This window comes from Drosophila sechellia, chromosome 2L (genome assembly GCF_004382195.2).
Source record: "Drosophila sechellia strain sech25 chromosome 2L, ASM438219v1, whole genome shotgun sequence".
NCBI lineage: Eukaryota > Metazoa > Arthropoda > Insecta > Diptera > Drosophilidae > Drosophila > Drosophila sechellia.
In genome coordinates this window covers 13,789,066-13,805,597 of record NC_045949.1, presented here as the reverse complement: position 1 = coordinate 13,805,597, position 16,532 = coordinate 13,789,066, and the positions used below count along the sequence as shown (strand labels likewise).

Sequence of the window (16,532 nt, the reverse complement as noted above, 5' to 3'; positions counted from 1 at the left end):
AAAGTCCAAGAAGGCAAAACGAAAACTTTTCGGGCGGCCAAATGGGGGTGGTGAACGGAAGCTGTTGCAGCTGCATGCGGTTTGCCGTTGTGTGTGGCTGTTTGTGAGTGTGTGTGTGTGTGCCAGTGCGAGTGTGCGTGGGTGGGTGTTGCATATGCACTTGTGGGTGCAATGGGTGTAAGTGTGTGGTCAGCTTCTTAAAATACAAGCATACAGCTGCACGACGAGTCCCCGAAAATTCTTACAAGCAAAAGTGCAAATCTCTCTCTTTCTATATAAGTGGCAATGTGTGCGTGTGTGTTTGTGTGTGTGTGCGTATGTGGTCAACTGATGTATGGGAAACTCTTTGGTCAGTTTTCTTGCAAGAAAATCTAATCAACACACACACGCGCGCAGAAACACTTGGCCCACAGTAGTGTGTTACGTATACGCAATGTTGGACGAACGTCGTTTGTGCATAATTCGTTTGAGTGTGGAAAGGGGTGGTAAGGTTAGGGGTAAGGACCGTAATTTCTCCCAAGGGGTCGCCCACAAGCACATACATATATAAATGCTTTTAATTTGCACAGGACACACAAAAGGATCCAGGCAGTGCAAAATTTTGAAGAAAATTCAGCAGCACATGTCGGTAGTTGAGCAGTTGGGTAGCTGGGCAATCGGGAGTCGTAGTGGAAAAGACATTCCACAGACTGGGAAAATCTTACGACATTTGGCTAGCTGCCGAGCATGGGGCAATGCGAGAGAAACGGAGATGGAAGTCTGCATAGTGCTGTCTTATCTTTTTACTTGAAAGCCACCGCACCTCCTCAGCTAGTGCGTTAGCTCAAAGGACTGGGTTCGGGGCAGAGTTATGCACCCACAGTTGAGTTTTGGGCTTTACGCATGCATAATCAATGCATTTTCTTCGAAATGTCTGCGCCGGAGAAAGAGTGAGCGAGTGAGCGAGAGAATGAGAGAGATAGAGAGAAAAGCGAATAGTTTGGAGAAGGAGATGCGTTCAGTTTATAAATTAGTTGCAAAATATAATTCAAGTTCTGGTCTCTGTGCATTCGTCTTTGTGCGTGTGGCATCTTTGGGGGAATGTTCAATCCTTTTTCCTTTGCAAAAACAAAATCTCAACGAAAATCGATTGAAGTGCAGACTCTTGTTATTTTGATCTTTGTTTTGGGATTAAAGGCAATTAGCTAAGCCATTTTAATTGGACGTTTTTTAGAGCGGTTTGCAAAAATTATATTTACTAATTCATCGTCATTAGGATAAGTAAGCGGAAAAGTTGTATGATTTTCATGGTAAAGAATTGCGGTCTTTAATAGATACGTTCTCATTATGTGTTTTATCTGAATAAATTTGACCAATTCAAAGGACCTTTTTTAGTGCAGCATTAAACTAGTGTAAAACACAATCTTTTAATCTATAAATCTTCCTATTTCGAACTCGCAGTTTTCAGCGCCATTTCAATTCAATAAAAAGCAATTACAGCGCAATCAATCGGTCATACCAAATGCAGCAATAAAAAGGACTTCGCGTCAACCGCAAAACTGACTCGCTTGATAAATCAAAAAATTTCGCTAACAAACGGGTAAAAAATATGATGCGAAAATCCTTTATCCCCTAGTCGAATATGCAAATAGAAAAGAAATATCTTACCATGCACGACCCCCTTTGTCTGGTTTTTGGCTTTTATTTGATCCTTTTGTTGCTGTCTGCTGTTTCTGCTCCACTTTTGAATTGATTTCGCCGAAAGTCGTAAATTCCTTTGGCAACTTTCGCTCGTTGAGTTTTGCATCCGTTTGGCCGTCGTCGTTGCTGTTTATTTTTCGATTGTTTTCTTGTTTTCATTTTGTTGAGTGTTTTGTTGCTGCTTTTTTTATGGCCAAGAAAAACGGAAAAAAGCGTTGAAAGTCGGGATCCTCCATAATATTATTCAAAGGCATGCGTGTGTGTGTGTGCTTGTGTGAGAGTGTGTTGGCGGCGAGAAAGAGAGCGAGAGCGGGCCACCAATACAATGGCAAAGCCGCTCATCGTCGTTTTCGTTGTCGTTGTCGTCGTCGCGAGTTTCTCTTTGCTCCTTTTCGTCCTCGTTTCTCGCCTCGTGTTTGTTTATTTGCATTTCCGCTTGAGCTGCAGGACTCTCTCCTCGAATGCGTGTATGGCTGCCTGAGTGTGTGTATGAGCGCGATGACTCAACAAGTGGTTGTGTCTGTTGCTTCTCTGCCTCCTCCATTGTCATTCAGTTCTTTTTTCTGTTGTTGCTCGCTTTCTAGTTCGTGCTGCTTGTTTTTTGTCTGCCGCCGCCTCCAAACACTTTTGCCTTCGCATTTCTTTTCCGCCGCTCACATGTGTGAGCGTGTGTTTGTTGTGCTTGGGCTTGTGCTTGCGAGTGTTTGTGTGTGTGTGTGTAGGTGTGCGTGTGCCCCTAGCCTTTAGGCTATGAACATCATCTTCTCTCGGCACTCTCTCCCATTGTCGGCTTCTCTCGACTTGTTTGCTTATTTGTTTGTTTTGCCTCCACTTTGCTCTTTCCTGTCTTCTTTTGTGCGTCTTCCTCGCCCACCTGACCACCCGGCACCTCCGACCCTCCTACATTTTTCCCATTTTCCGGGGGATAATTTTCTTGGTCGTTTGGCTTTTTGTGCTTTTATTATGCCGCACACGGCTCAACTTTTCAACTTGTTCGTTTTTTAGCTTTTTTCGATGCCGGCAAAATAAAATGGAATAAAAAATACATTTTCGTCAAGGACGTTAATTGTTTTGCTTCTATTTTTTTCGTCTGGCCTCAATGTGAATGTGTGCTTGTGAGTGTATGCAAGTGCGAGTGAGTGTGTGTGTGAGTCCTTTGACTTTTATTTCTGCTTTTATTTTCTGACGCTGCTTGTTTATATTGTTTTTTATTGCCGCCTCAATTTGCGTGCACTTTGCGGTTGTTGTTGCTCCCGTTTTTGCACTGCGTGTCCTTGCCGTTATTTTGCTTTCTTTTTCCACTTTCTTCCGGTTTGCACAAACTGACACACACACACACATAGTATATATAGCCATACGGCCATAAGTGGCGTTTAATTTATCAATTTGTCGTTTGCCAAAGGAATTCATTATTTGATTGTTGCTGTCTTTTTTTCCGCTTCCGCTTTGCCCCTTTGATGCGGTTTGTTTACTATTGTCTGGGCTTAATCTTTTGTTTATTTACCATCAACGGCATCGTTCCTTCCGTTAGATGTTCCTCTTTGTCGTTGCATCGGAAGTTCAATCGGTAGCAATGAACATTTTCTTTTTTACTTTCTTTGTCCCCCCTTCGGTGCATCTTTTTAGTGTGTCGGTAATTGGAGTCAAATTGTTTTTTGCCCTCAATAGACTATTGATTGGCGATATTGAGTCCTGGGTAAGCTCAACGGAACTGTGATTAAGAGAAAGGGCTCCTTAACGTTAATACAGTAGATCCTGTTCACAAGGACCTCTTGCCTATAGGTTAATAGTTCCACTTCTAACTTTTCGGTGTCGTAGCTTAAAATTCTTAAAGCCCATTAAAGACTTTTATATGAATATTAAATATATATTGATAATTCCTAAACAAAATAATCTGAAGTCTAAATAATAATGCAAATAAATTGAAAGATTACAAGATCTATTACACAGTTTCATATAAAAAGAAGAAAAAGCATCAGAGAGTCCTTGAATGATAAAGATTGAAGAAGAAACTGAGACAAGTTCTCAATTAATCTCCCTTCAATCCCTGTCATAAACGCAGCACTTATTCAAATCCGTCACGTAATTAAAACGCAAGTCCCGAGGCTGCCAAAATAAGTAATTGCCACCATGTTCGACAACTCATCAGCAAACAGGAAAATTGTCCAGCAGTGGAGATGATAAAAAATTGACAAAGACGGGTAGAATTGCCCAGCAAGGAAAACTCCAACCGAATTGACAAATTAAAAGCAAGTGAAAATTTTCGAAAAACCCTGAATGAAGAACAGGAGAGCTTTGAAAAGGAAACAAGTTGGGAGCCCAGTGGACAATTAAGCAAGAGGGGGATTGACAATTAGAAGGAAAAGGGGTCGATTGTTGGCGCTCGGAAGGTGGAGCGGCTGAAGAATCGACAACTTTCGGGCGCGCAATTATGATTATGGGTGCGTTTGCCCATTCTTTCGGCCAAATCCTACTTTAATTGTTTTTTTCGTTCGCTCTTCTCTCTTATTTTTACCATTTTTCCAGGGATGCTGCTGCTGCCCAGTTGCCTGGACGGAAATTCATTAGAGCAACCCTGGAGAAGCGGCGCAGGGGTAACTGGTCCCTGGTCATGTCAAAGCGACTCCAAGACGTTGTCTTGGCTTTTTTCCTCCGAGAAAATTGCAATTTTTCCAGGACCAGGGCCAGACATCGATGGGGCTGGGACGATTGTCCCTGCCCGGCAGACAGCCCATCCAATCCTCCCTCCATTCCATTTGCTAGATCTTGGGGTGGGGCTGGGGGCAAAAAAGGGCTTCGCATCCTGCCAACGATAAAAAAAGGGAAGAGAATAAGGACCGCTAGACGACGGGCAGGCGAGCAAACATAAAAATGCGTTTTTGCCTTCACAAGTCCCTTTTCGAAAGGCTGCTCTGTGGGTGGGGGGTTTCGGCAGGGTGGTGACTTGGACGGGCACCTAAACTGAAAGTAATCAACCCACACACACACACACAGAGAGAGAGCTGTGGAGATACACCCACACAGATGCAGGGCAAAAAGGACGAGAAACGCGTCTCCACCTTCACTCATTTGCACAAAACACACCCACAACTTTGGTCCGAGCTGGAGAAACTTTTTTTCGCTTTCGCCGCTCCAGCAATTCTGCTTCCTCCGCGTCGTGGGGCGGGTGGGGCGTGGCATTGTTCTTGTGCCGCCATGAAAATTAATGAAGAAGTGCCCGACCCATGTTCCAAAGGCACTAAAACTCCCTTCCCCGCCCATCGACCGACTGACAGACAGTCGCTCCGGTCCCCAGTTTTTGAGGTTAGTTTGGGGTCTGAGACTGGGATTGGGACTGGGACTTGGGACCTGGACTTAGAGCTGGGTGTGTGGCAGTCGGTATATGAAAAGGACTACTCCCTCTTGGGGGTGGGTGTGTGCCCATTGCTGCTGGCTTCCAATTTTTCCACAGTCCCCTAGCACTAAAATGAGTTTAGCATAAATTCAGAACCCCAGTTCGGATCCAAAAGGTATATATAAATGAAAATACATATATAAATATATAATAGAAATAAACGAGACTGCAGGGATATCATAAGATAATTAATCATTAAACAATTTGTATATCCTGAACTCAAATTAAAATATACATTAAAAGTACTTCGATTGTTATTTTCAGAACGTTTAAAACACTATTAAAATGATATTTAAGTTCAGTGCAATAAGAATATTATAACTTCTTTGTTTTAGACAATAATTGGGCTTTTGAAAAAACTTGCAAATTTCAAAAGATGTGTATTTTCCCGCAGTATAACCCAATATGTGCAATATTCAGATTACTTAAACAGTTTACGCAGCTTCTCGAAACTAACTAGATTCCTACTTCCACAGACGAAAATCTGTTCAAAAAATTTTCCGCACCGAATGACAATATCTGAAACGAAACGGGTAAAAAACAGCAAAAGCTATTTGGACACACTCACGGAGCATTGGTCAAGCCAAACCCTTTGGCTGGTGGAGGATTTGTGGATGGGGCTGCGATTTCGAGTGTGTGAGACCCAAACTGACTCACCCAACTGGGACGAGGACTCGGAGGACAAACACACACACACATCATACGCCCACATACGGTCAAGTGGGTGTTGACCTGTTCACATTTAGAGGGGCACGGACTAGTTGTTGCCTCGTTTTTTTCGGGATCGGGGAAGGGGAATGAAGTCGGTTGGCTGCGGCAACTGTCGCTAGATGGCGCCAGCCGGGACTCCGAACAGGAGCCGTGGTAGCAACAGGACATGGACGAGGACGACGCCTTTGCTTTTAGCTTGATTGCCAAGCCTAGTTAACTGTAAAGTTTTATAACTTTGGCCGGCCACCCAATCACCGCCTCCTAGCAGACACCTTCGCCTCGCTTTGCCTCACCTGTAAAGCGTTAAAATCGGTTGGTTTATAGCACGCGCCAACGCAGCCCTCGCCCCTCGGCCTTCCTGCCCCCTAAGCCAAGTTCGTTCTGGCTTTAGCCCCGATACCCCTTTATCCCTGACAGCGCCGACGCTCGCTCGACCCTTTTAAAAAGTCGTCAATACTCGCCTTGTCTGCCCCCGCCCGTGGAAAAGGACGAAAAGGGTTTGGGGATACGTGCAACGGCCTCCGAGCTCTGAGCTCTGAGCAAGGACTCCGGCCAGAATGGGGAGCAGCCACGGGGCCACGAACCTGGGACCAGGACAAGAACCAGAGAACCGGGCGTCTATCAAATTCCAATTTCGGTCCCTTTTTTTCCTCCGCTCCGTTGGCATTCAAGGTTTATGGCGTCTTTTTAGCGTAAATCCTGCATGGCCATGACTGAAGTCCGGTCCCGCTGTTGCACCATTCAGCGACCGTTGCTGGACCGTGACCTCCCAGTCCCCGAGTCTACATAATTCCATCCTATCGGTGGATAGGATACATCTTCAATATCCTATCTCCGTCACCCATACTTAGGCTCGTTCCTACCAAATACCAAAGGACAGAGGTACACTTATATTTTGTTCATGCCGCAATAACATGTCGTTCATTTAAACTGCTATTTGGATCCTCACGTGATAGAAAAATTTGATTTTCGCAGTACTTTGCTGCTGATTACACTATGAAACAGTATTATGATATATGATATTGATATGTTTTCTATGTTTTTCATCCTACCTTTTAGTTATAAAGTAATATTTGTAATCAGTTAGGCCATTCACGGAAGTGAACTATTTGGAATAGAAAAAACCAACTAGTTGCATCATTTCTCACCGCTATCAATAGCTTGGGATTACACTTGCAATAAAGAAATTCAAAGCTCTGAAACTACAATTTTATTGGCGGTGATGAGCAATTTGCATTCCCGGGTATAGCCAAGATGTTTTATTGTGAATTTTCAGATTATGAATACTCATTTAATATCAATTTAGGGGGCACTCTCAAACTTAAAAACCCGCAGTACTGAACTATTCCTAATAGCTGAGTAGAAACATATAGTTGGATGATGAGTTTTTAAGGCTGAGAGCAGCGGAGTGACTTGTTTTTCAAGTGAAAAGCACAATATAAACTGCAAAAACCGGTCTTTTCCGCTGGCAAATGGCAGACAACAATTCTCAGTTCATTCAAAACTTCTCTTACGTGATAAGCTTACATTATTTATGAATTATTTTTTTATTTTAATACCAATGAAGTTTTGAGTTTTTTTTTATAAGTTTATTAATATGTATACGCATTAAAAGGCATAAAAGTTTAAGGTTCCTTTCAAAAAGGTGCCATTCTCTGAGTAAGCAGCTGAAAACGTGACTTTTATAGAATAAATCTATATACTATATATGTATACATACAGCGCGATTGTCATCGATCGTCAATTGTGTGCTATGCTCGCGGAATCAAGTTCAGTACGAATCAGGTACTTGAAGCAGTCGCATGTTCCGGTTTAGAACAAAGAATGAAGTTCGAAAGTCTTCTGATTGTTTGCATAAGTTTGCTTCTTCAATTACGGGTAACTAACTCAATATCTTCCTATCCAAAATATATCACTAATTTACCCGTTTGCAGATGGGAGCAACTATGCCTATGGACAAGGCACTCCCGCCCTCTGTGTATGCAACGGCTAGGCGTTGGAACCTGCATGAAACAGTTGTTAATAATATGCGGATAACCAAAAGGCCGTGGATAGTCACAAAAACTGAACAGTGCGGCAAGATAATTAGGGAAACCTACATGTTGAGCCCCAACGAAGAGGAACTCATAAGGAGAACGGAAGTCATGATCATGCAAATTCAAGGACAATTGGAATGTTTATTTAGCCAGTTGCAATCGACATTAGGATTTGGCAGTGTCTACAATAATCCCTTCCTTAATCCGGTCGGATTTGGTTTTCCTGACTATAACCTCTTCCAAAACTTTCCGTTTATCCCGGAATTTAAACCGCACCGTATTCCTACCGGTGAAGATCGCAGACATGAAAATAATCCTCGCCGAGAAGATCCCCGGTTGAATGAGCAGGATGCGAGGAATTTACGCCCTCAAGAAGTCCCCCAAATAGATGAAAGCATTCCCAATAGGGAATCGGATAGTGATAGATGGGTGCCAAATCCAACATCCACGCGCCGGCCTTCGGTACCTTTGCCTACCCTGGCTCCCCCCAGCTTGACTGATACGGATCCCATATGGGTTCCAGTCCCTGATCCAACATCAACCGAGCGAAGCTCCGTCCCACTGCCCACACTCGCACCCAAAGGCAAAGGAACTGACTCGGCAATCGATGACTTTTTGGCAAAGGTGGATCTCACTGTTGCGGACATCAAGGAGGAGGATGGCCAGCTGGTCACCACAATCGTGGACAAGCAAGGACGAGTTCTAAGTGCCAGTTTTGCACTGAGCAATGAGAACGGACAAGGGGGTGCGGCAAACTATCAAAGTCGCACTGCAAAATGATATACATATATATAGAGAAGTGTGAACAAGAAAAGCTCTACTTAAATTAACAGACAATTTTAGTATAAATAATATAAATAAGTCTATGTTTACCACATTGAACCTTCTTCTAGTGGCAATATAGGTATTGAAAACTTATATCGTAGTTTTTTGATCATTGCAGTATGATTCAACTTCTAAACCCAATTTAACAAAGTGAATTTCCAGGATCCAGAAGGAATTTGTTATAAGGAACATATGAAGAAACTATGTTTTTATGAAAGCTTTGGAAACTATATTCTGTTAACACTCTTTGATAAGGGCGACTTTGCGAAAACTGTTGATAACCTTTGAGTAGACACTGCGAATAGAAGCGACGAGCTCAGTCAATTAGCATTCTAAAATCAGTTCGATTCTGTCGATCGAAGTATTCACAAGTGTCGCGGAAAGATCGAATATGCAGTACTCCTATCTACTGGCAATCTGTGTCAGCTTGCTGCTTCTGAAGCTGGAGGTAGGTCATGGAAGTCTCCAGAAATCTGAAACTGACGTCATCTTTCGCTCACAGGGAGCAGCTGCCACTTCTTTGTCCACCGAACCGACTCTGGAACTTTTGAATGCGGCCAGGCAAATAGGATTGGATGAAGTTGGCTTGCGAGAAATGTGGAATAGCCGGCAGCCGCTGGTTATCAGAAATCAAAACGATGCTGGTCAGATCACCACTGTGACCTATGAGCTAAGTCCTGATCTCAGATCGATTTCAAGACGCAAGGTCTCCGAGGGAATACTGCCTGCCAGGCTAGAGGATAATTCAGGCTCTAAGCCCCAGCAAGATTGGGAGTATGTGCCGAGTGCCGGGCGTCAGTTCCGGCCCATTGGAGAATCTAACTTCGGGACAGGTAATTTCGACACTAATATATTTAGCTCGGAATTTCCGAGATTTCCGAACTGGGAGCTGCCAGCGGGAGTTACTCCGAAAGTTACGACCAAGACGGAAACGGATAGCTTGGGACGCAAGGTGACCACCACAACCAGAACTTATAGCGGCACTCTGGTCCCAGGAAGTAATGTATTCAAGCAGATATTCCCCGACATCTCCAGAGAGCCTGGTCCAATTAACACGGACTCAAGCCACCCAGCCGAAAATCCTGACACCGCTGTCTTTTCCCCATCTCGTACTGGACCTATTGATTTTAACTATGTATATGATTCCCGACCATGCCAAAAGGAACCCGCCTTTGTGCCAGTGATTGACTCAACCACCACGCAGCGGACTTCAGTTCCACTGCCCACCCTCGCAATACCAAAAGACGACGGATCAGATCGAGTCATAGATGATTATTTGAAAGAAGTGGATCTGACTGCCTCAGAAATTGAGAACTCGAATGGTGAAGTGGTCAAGACTATTGTCGACAAGAACGGTAGAATTTTAACTGCCAGATTTGTTCTAAGCTCAGTCAAAGGAACTGGCGAAGGATCTCAGCAGCAGAAGCCGACCAAGTAAATAGCTCATTATAAATATTAATATATGGAAATTATTGCAATATTTAGTAAACAATGCTTATAAACCCATAGCGCAGTTTAAAAAATAAGCTTATCAGCCTGGGCTAATTCCAGAAATTATAATAAAAGTTCTAAATCAATCTATCACTGAAATATAACCTTTATATAGGTGGGAAATTGATATGGGTGCCTGAGTTAATACATAACAGTCCACTCAATCGAAATGGAATGGAATATATTGTACAAACTTACCTGTTTATATATGTAAATATATATATATTAGCAACTGTAAATATACATATGCTAGCAACTACAAAGCGCTCTAAATTATTCAAAATCTACTCGCATACATGTATACATTTTGGGAAATTAATAATTCTTTATTTTCAGATCGTTGGCCAAATTAATTAAAAAGCATTAATAGTTTTGTATAGCTAATTTATTACAAACAATTTTTTGGTTTCGCTAACAACTGAGCTGTAAAAAAATAAAAGAAAGGAAAAATATAATTGGGATAATAAAAAATCAACGAAATAATATAAAATAATAACATTTGGAAACTAAGCATGATAAACAAAACAATTCAGCAAGGGAAAAAAATACTTGCAGCCAAAAATAATTCAAGCATTAGGAGATCAAAATTATAAATATAAAAAACGCAGCGCGGAACGAGAAATTCAATTGGAATTTCACGGCAAACTGATTAAAGCACGTCGAAAAAACTATTGCATAATTTTGTGCGCAGCTCAGTGCAAAACGCATTTGGTGGCCGAAAGCAATGTGTTGGTCATGGGTGATTTGGTTGCAGTTGCTGGTTGCTGACAGCCTGGTGGTAGTGGTTCGGCCGACAAAAGTGCATTTCTGTCATTGTCTTTCTCGCTCGTTAGCATTGCATTAGTTGGGTTACATTTATAAGCCAAGCATGTCAGAGAAAAGAGAAACTAGATTAGTAAAAAAATGTTGTTTTATCGAGTGGAAATGGTGTGGAAATCGTGGTGAAAGCATTTTTTCTTAAGTCTAAATATGCGGGTTAAAGCCAAAAAAGCAAATAATCGTTGCGCTTTGGCAACTAACATAAATTTAAAAGCGCCGCCTTGCTCTGGGCGTTAAACATATGTAAAATTCAACTACGCATAAAATATGTTACAAAAAGCATTAATATTTGAACAATTACGGTGAGTCCTTTGTTTGATTCTTTTACCGAATAAATATGTAGGTGTATAAATTTGTAAATTTTTTTAATTTTTTCTTATGAGATATTGTAATAAAGGTTTCACAACGCCAGCGGCTTTCAAATTTAATATAATACGTTCAATATAAAATATATATGACTGGGAATAAAAATTACCCAATGATTGACAACTTTTTTTTTTGTTTTTCATCAATAATGTATGTAAGTTTCAAAGTAATTTGGTAAATAATAAACGTATTGCTCGATAAAACTTTGATTGCTCATTTGAGATCGGATGTTTCCGTAGTGGAAACTATCATAACTTCTCAAATACATCCTCAACATTTGATTAGGTCTAGAGCGAGTACTTGAAGTCCTTACTCACCAGATTGTCGAACCGCAAGGCATCCTCATCGCTGAGTCCCATGCTGCGTGTCAACTGCAAGTATGTCGAGGTGATGGGCTTCAATCGCTCCAAGTCCAAAGGCGGCAGTGGCAAGGATAGCTCCACTGGCGGCATGCCGCGCAGTTGGGGAATGCGTAGTTCCGGCAGTGGTTTCGGTGGACTGGGCAGTTCCACCTTGAGTGGAACTGGCGTCGATGTGGATGGTGCATGTCCGGTTTTCAGGCTGGAAAATATAGATTTCGTTAGATTAATCGGAGTGTGAGCTGTGTCTTTGGGCGCGGCGGAGGTGGCTGTTGAAGCCACGGGAGGAGTGCGTGCCCGCAACAAGCTATCCGGAGAGGACTTGATCTTGGGAGGATTGGGTGGCGGAGTCGCAGCCTTGGGAGGGGCCAGCATCTTACCAGGAGCTGAGGTGGTTGTGGTAGGGGTCGTAGGGGTTGCTGTGGCCGCGGTTGAGATGGTGGTTGGATAGCTGAGGCTCTGCAACAGGCTGCTGCCGTAGATGGGCGGTGCTAAGACCGGTTCCCCGGCATAGAAGCGCCTCATGAAGTGATAGTATCGCAGAAGATTATCCCGCGACTTTAGCAGCTGTGCATCAAAACCTTGGCCACTTGGCTGTGAATGGGATTGTGACTGTGACTGAGATTGGGACTGGGGTTGGACCTGAGATTGGGATTGAGCACCGGTGCTCGGGCCAGCAGGAGACTGATCTTGCGGACTCGACGGACGCTGCAACTGGGTCTTGATGCGGATTTTGGGCACGCTAACAGGTGTGGCTTCAACGGCCGCCTCTGCCGCCATCGGGGGCTTGGGGCTTCGACTTCTGGGCACTCCAGTCCACAGGACATCCAGCTGAGTGGCACTCGTGCTGCTGGCGATTCCCGCACCGACAGCCAAGCCACTGGCCAGTGAGGCCTTGATTTCGGCGCTCGAGTGCCGACGGCGCTTGGCAGTTGGCCCCGCCTCCAGCGAGCTCTCCGTGTGCGATGAATAATTGAGGTAGGTCTCCACTTCGGAGGAGCTCTCATTGCCGGCCAGGTCGGAGTCTTTTCCGCCCCCCGATGGTGAGGAGGGGCGAAGGTTCTTCTTGCACTCGGGACAAATGGTCAGGAAGCGGGTGACCGCCTCACGGGGCAAGAACGCATAGGTTTCAGTGATCTGCGAAGGAGAATGTATTCATAAATGTTAATAAAGGTATTGTGTTTTAAGGACTAATTATCTATTAATGAATAAATACAATCTAAGCGCTATACTCACAATGCGGTAGGTGCGTTTTTGTCCCGCGTGCATGCCACTGCGTCCTCCCAGCTCCATGTGCACATTGTAGATGATGTCGAAGAACTCTTCCACACAGGCCACTTTGCGGTAGGTTCGTCGGCCGAATCCCTTGCTGGTGGATGCGGCAAATAGGTCCACATCAGCGGGATTATCCGACAAAATGGCCGAGCTAGGAAGACTCTTCAGGCAGCGCCGACTGCCAGGAGCTTCTTCAAAGCCCTCGGGTCTATTAGTAGTGAAGCCTGTCAAGATTGGATATCGCAAATGAGTTACCGCCTTCATATACCATGTCCCTCACTTACCCTTTGTCTTGACCCAAAAGCGGAACTTGGAGCTATCGGGGCGACTGTGCTCCTTGCCCTCGAGTGCCTTAAGAATTCGCGCCTTCTTGCGCAGTGTTATCGTCTTGGTCTTGGCCTGATCACCATATGTGCTAAGGGCCCACGGCTGGAACAGCTCGTAGATGATCTCGCGCTCGGCCGTCGGCTGTTCCAGCTCGTCCACATCCGCATCGTAGGCCAAATCAGTCTCCGCCTTGCCCACAGTCACCGGCGAGCTCTCCTCGCGCTCATCGATGGCATAGAGCTTCCTTTTGCTGCTCCAAACCTCCGACGAGGCAGTCATCGCCGAGGACTGTGGGTGAGGTGGCTCATACTGGTCTGTACTGGGCTTGCTACTGCCATTTGAGTGCTCCATGATGCGAATTTGGGGGGGGTCAACTTAAGCACACACTGTTTAAGGAACTCAAAAACCAGCAAAATCAAAGACAATTCCAAGCGATTATCGATGACATGGAGATACAGAATTTTGTGTGAAATTAGAATTTCAGCTGAATTCAATTCTTCGTTTGGTGGGATTTCTCGTAATGTCCTGCAAAGATAAATGCAAAAACTTTGATTGTACACATCACAAAAAGACTTTTAAATTTAAAAATCATAATTGCGCACTTCTGACTCAAAAATCTTCTAATTATTTATAGAATCAGAATCTTAAATATTTTCACACACGAATTATTTGCACTTAATACATACCTTTTTGTATGTTGAACTTGATTGAATGGGTTCACAAAGTATCAGACACAAATTTTTAGAACAAATATTTAACGAAAAGTCAACGAAAAAATGAGTTTTTTTTTTAACAATATTAAAAGTATAACAGAAATCCCACAAAAACGAAAAACAGGGTTCAGATCTTTTCGGCCCAACAAATAACCAAAGGCCAAAAAAGAAATGAGTAACAGCGAACGCGACGCGACCGAATGAAAGTTCAAACACAACTGACTGCCCAACTGATCAACGTCCCGCCGAGAAGATCTCGAGGAGATGCGGATGCTTGAAGGTCTTAGGGTCCAGTCGAAGACAGGCTGGTCCAGATGCAAACCGGTTGATCGGGCATCTTTGAACTTTGAACTCCAGCCCCGAGTGCCAGACAAATGCCAGAGAAGCCAGCCAGAGCCAGCCCCCGAAGAAGCTCGTATCTTGCAGATAACCATAGAGTGCCTACCTCAATAAGTTGCGCAATTGCTGGTCAGCCGGGATTTGCCCGGCTGAACTTCCTGTTGCCGAGCTAAACCAACCCGAAGATGTCGATGGTACGGCTAAAGTCACCCCTAACCCGGTGCTTAGGTGTTTTGCATTTTCACTACCATACTTTTAGGCAGCAAGCGGAAAAAAAGGAAAAACGTGGCGCTCGTTTTTCCCAGCCATGAAAAACGATGATGACGTTTAGAGGTCGACATAGCCACCCACCAAACCCATACCAGCGACCGCCTGTTGCTCCTCTTTTCGCCTTCAAGTGTACATTATTTCGTTTGTTTTGCGTTGAGTTTGCCAACGAAGCGTCACAAGTTGCGCCACTTGATAATAGCATTTTTATAACGCGGTAAAATGGTGTTGTTCCGAAGGAAAACAGAACTAAACAAGTTTCTGAGTGAAAAAATTAAAGAAAATTGCTGAGGAAAGTTGGTCGTCGTTTATGAGCCTCGCCTAGAAGTAGACTTTTAAAGGACAGCCTAGGTCTTATTCGGCAATGGGATGGTCCTTAAAGAAGAGGACATCATCTTAGGGGTGATTCTTCATTGTTTCGGTGCTTGTCGGATTGTTCTTGTTTTTTATGATCTCAAATTTATCTTGCCTTGCTATTGGTCGGCCAAACTATCCCATAACCGGCTTTATCTGCGTGGCTGCTCTGTTGATGTGACTTCTGTCTGCATCTCAGGATCTGAGTTTTTGGGTTCAGCTTAATTACTGGACCCGGCCAGAAATGATGTTGAAAGTACCGAAAACTGGTTGATCTGAGCATCCTGCATATATTAAATATTAAAAGGACAACGGGTATTTGTAACGAACTTTTAGAAAATCCAATAGATACACATTAATTTATATTAATACTAATACATTTTGCTTGAAATGCAGATCAATAACCAGAGTAGGTACAATGAAAAACTAAGTGTTTTCAGTCTGTTTTTAATCCATATCTTTAGCTGCAAACTTGAACTTCAATCTTTTTTTCTAGTTTTAAGTTAGTTAGCAAATTCTAAAGAGTCCATGAAAACAGTTAACTTTCAAATTGCTGGTAAATTGGGGGTGGGACGTCCGGTGTTCATTAGTGGCCGTGGCCTCATCGCCTATGCATTGAAATTGGCAGTCAGATGTGAAAAAATCAATGCATGTCTGAGTAATCGATGCGCCTAATGGAATATCTAAGCTAATAAGGTGGAGCACCACGGCATCCGCCAGGAGCCAGATGAAGTTAAATGGTGACTCCGTTCGAGGACAATTACCGAATCGACTTATAGTCAAACAATGGATGGCTTTTGCCCATTTGGAGAGCTAATGTTTGGCCGCCTGGCTGGCCGGCAGGCTACTTGTCATTTGGTTAGCAATTAGCCAACTGACCAAATAGCATGAATAAATAGACTCCCCGACTAAGTAGTTGATCCAGAAGGAGCGACTGGTTTCTCCAGAGCCAGCCAGGCGGGTCAGCATCTGCGGCAGGACATTAGATGCAAACAAGTTTGGCTCCGCCAAGAAAACTTTCTCACGCTCGAACCCAGCATCAGCATCGGCATCAGCATCAGCACTCGCATCTGTGGCAGGACACGGAACTTTTATAAGAAATCCCTTTATCGTTTTGCTGAACTTTCACATCAAAATTTCAACGGATTCGTACCCAGAAGCAGGCCGGTTTTCCAAACTGGACAACGGCATCGAATGCCGGTGAACTTTGACACGCATCCCGGCCAAGATGAGCATCCACATCAACCCTTTCCCATCTTCGGAGCAACCAGTTTGCCGCTGGTCACTCCTCAGCCTCCGCTGGTCACTTGGTATCCGTTCATTCGGGGTGGGTTTTCCGCCTGCACCAGCTGATGTTGCTGTTGATGCTGATCTGTACCGATGATTTGGCCCGCATCGCTCCTCTTTTCTGCTTTTCGGCAAAGATAATGTCCAGTTTTGGTCAGATCTTTGTTTGCTCCCGAACTTCTTGCTTCATTTGTGATCTTGCTGCTGACGCTGTGCCAAAGGACACCAATAAAAAGTCCACACATTTGCCACCATGAGAGTTTTTATTTCAGATGCGAATAGGAAGAAG

General features: G+C 43.9%; 3 protein-coding genes across 3 annotated transcripts in view; 2 read left to right on the top strand and 1 right to left on the bottom strand.

Moving 5' to 3' along the window:
- Nucleotides 1-13,796, bottom strand: part of LOC6611254 (glycine, alanine and asparagine-rich protein) — a 55,909-nt gene extending 42,113 nt beyond the window's left edge. Inside the window, exons 1-3 of the mRNA XM_032722216.1 lie at nucleotides 13,241-13,796; nucleotides 12,918-13,180; nucleotides 11,640-12,818 (exon numbers count right to left, since the gene is read on the bottom strand). Coding sequence (XP_032578107.1) covers nucleotides 11,640-12,818; nucleotides 12,918-13,180; nucleotides 13,241-13,634 — 1,836 coding nt within the window. The 5' untranslated portion in view covers nucleotides 13,635-13,796. The remainder of the gene's footprint in view (nucleotides 1-11,639; nucleotides 12,819-12,917; nucleotides 13,181-13,240) is intronic.
- Nucleotides 7,552-8,739, top strand: LOC6611252. The gene is made up of 2 exons (XM_002035771.2): nucleotides 7,552-7,663; nucleotides 7,720-8,739. Exons 1-2 carry the CDS (start codon nucleotides 7,610-7,612, stop codon nucleotides 8,599-8,601), a joined length of 936 nt encoding a protein of 311 aa, XP_002035807.1. The 5' UTR covers nucleotides 7,552-7,609; the 3' UTR covers nucleotides 8,602-8,739.
- LOC6611251 lies at nucleotides 8,986-10,236 on the top strand. The gene is made up of 2 exons (XM_002035770.2): nucleotides 8,986-9,094; nucleotides 9,149-10,236. Exons 1-2 carry the CDS (start codon nucleotides 9,038-9,040, stop codon nucleotides 10,082-10,084), a joined length of 993 nt encoding a protein of 330 aa, XP_002035806.1. The 5' UTR covers nucleotides 8,986-9,037; the 3' UTR covers nucleotides 10,085-10,236.
- Nucleotides 13,797-16,532: the final 2,736 nt, after the last annotated feature.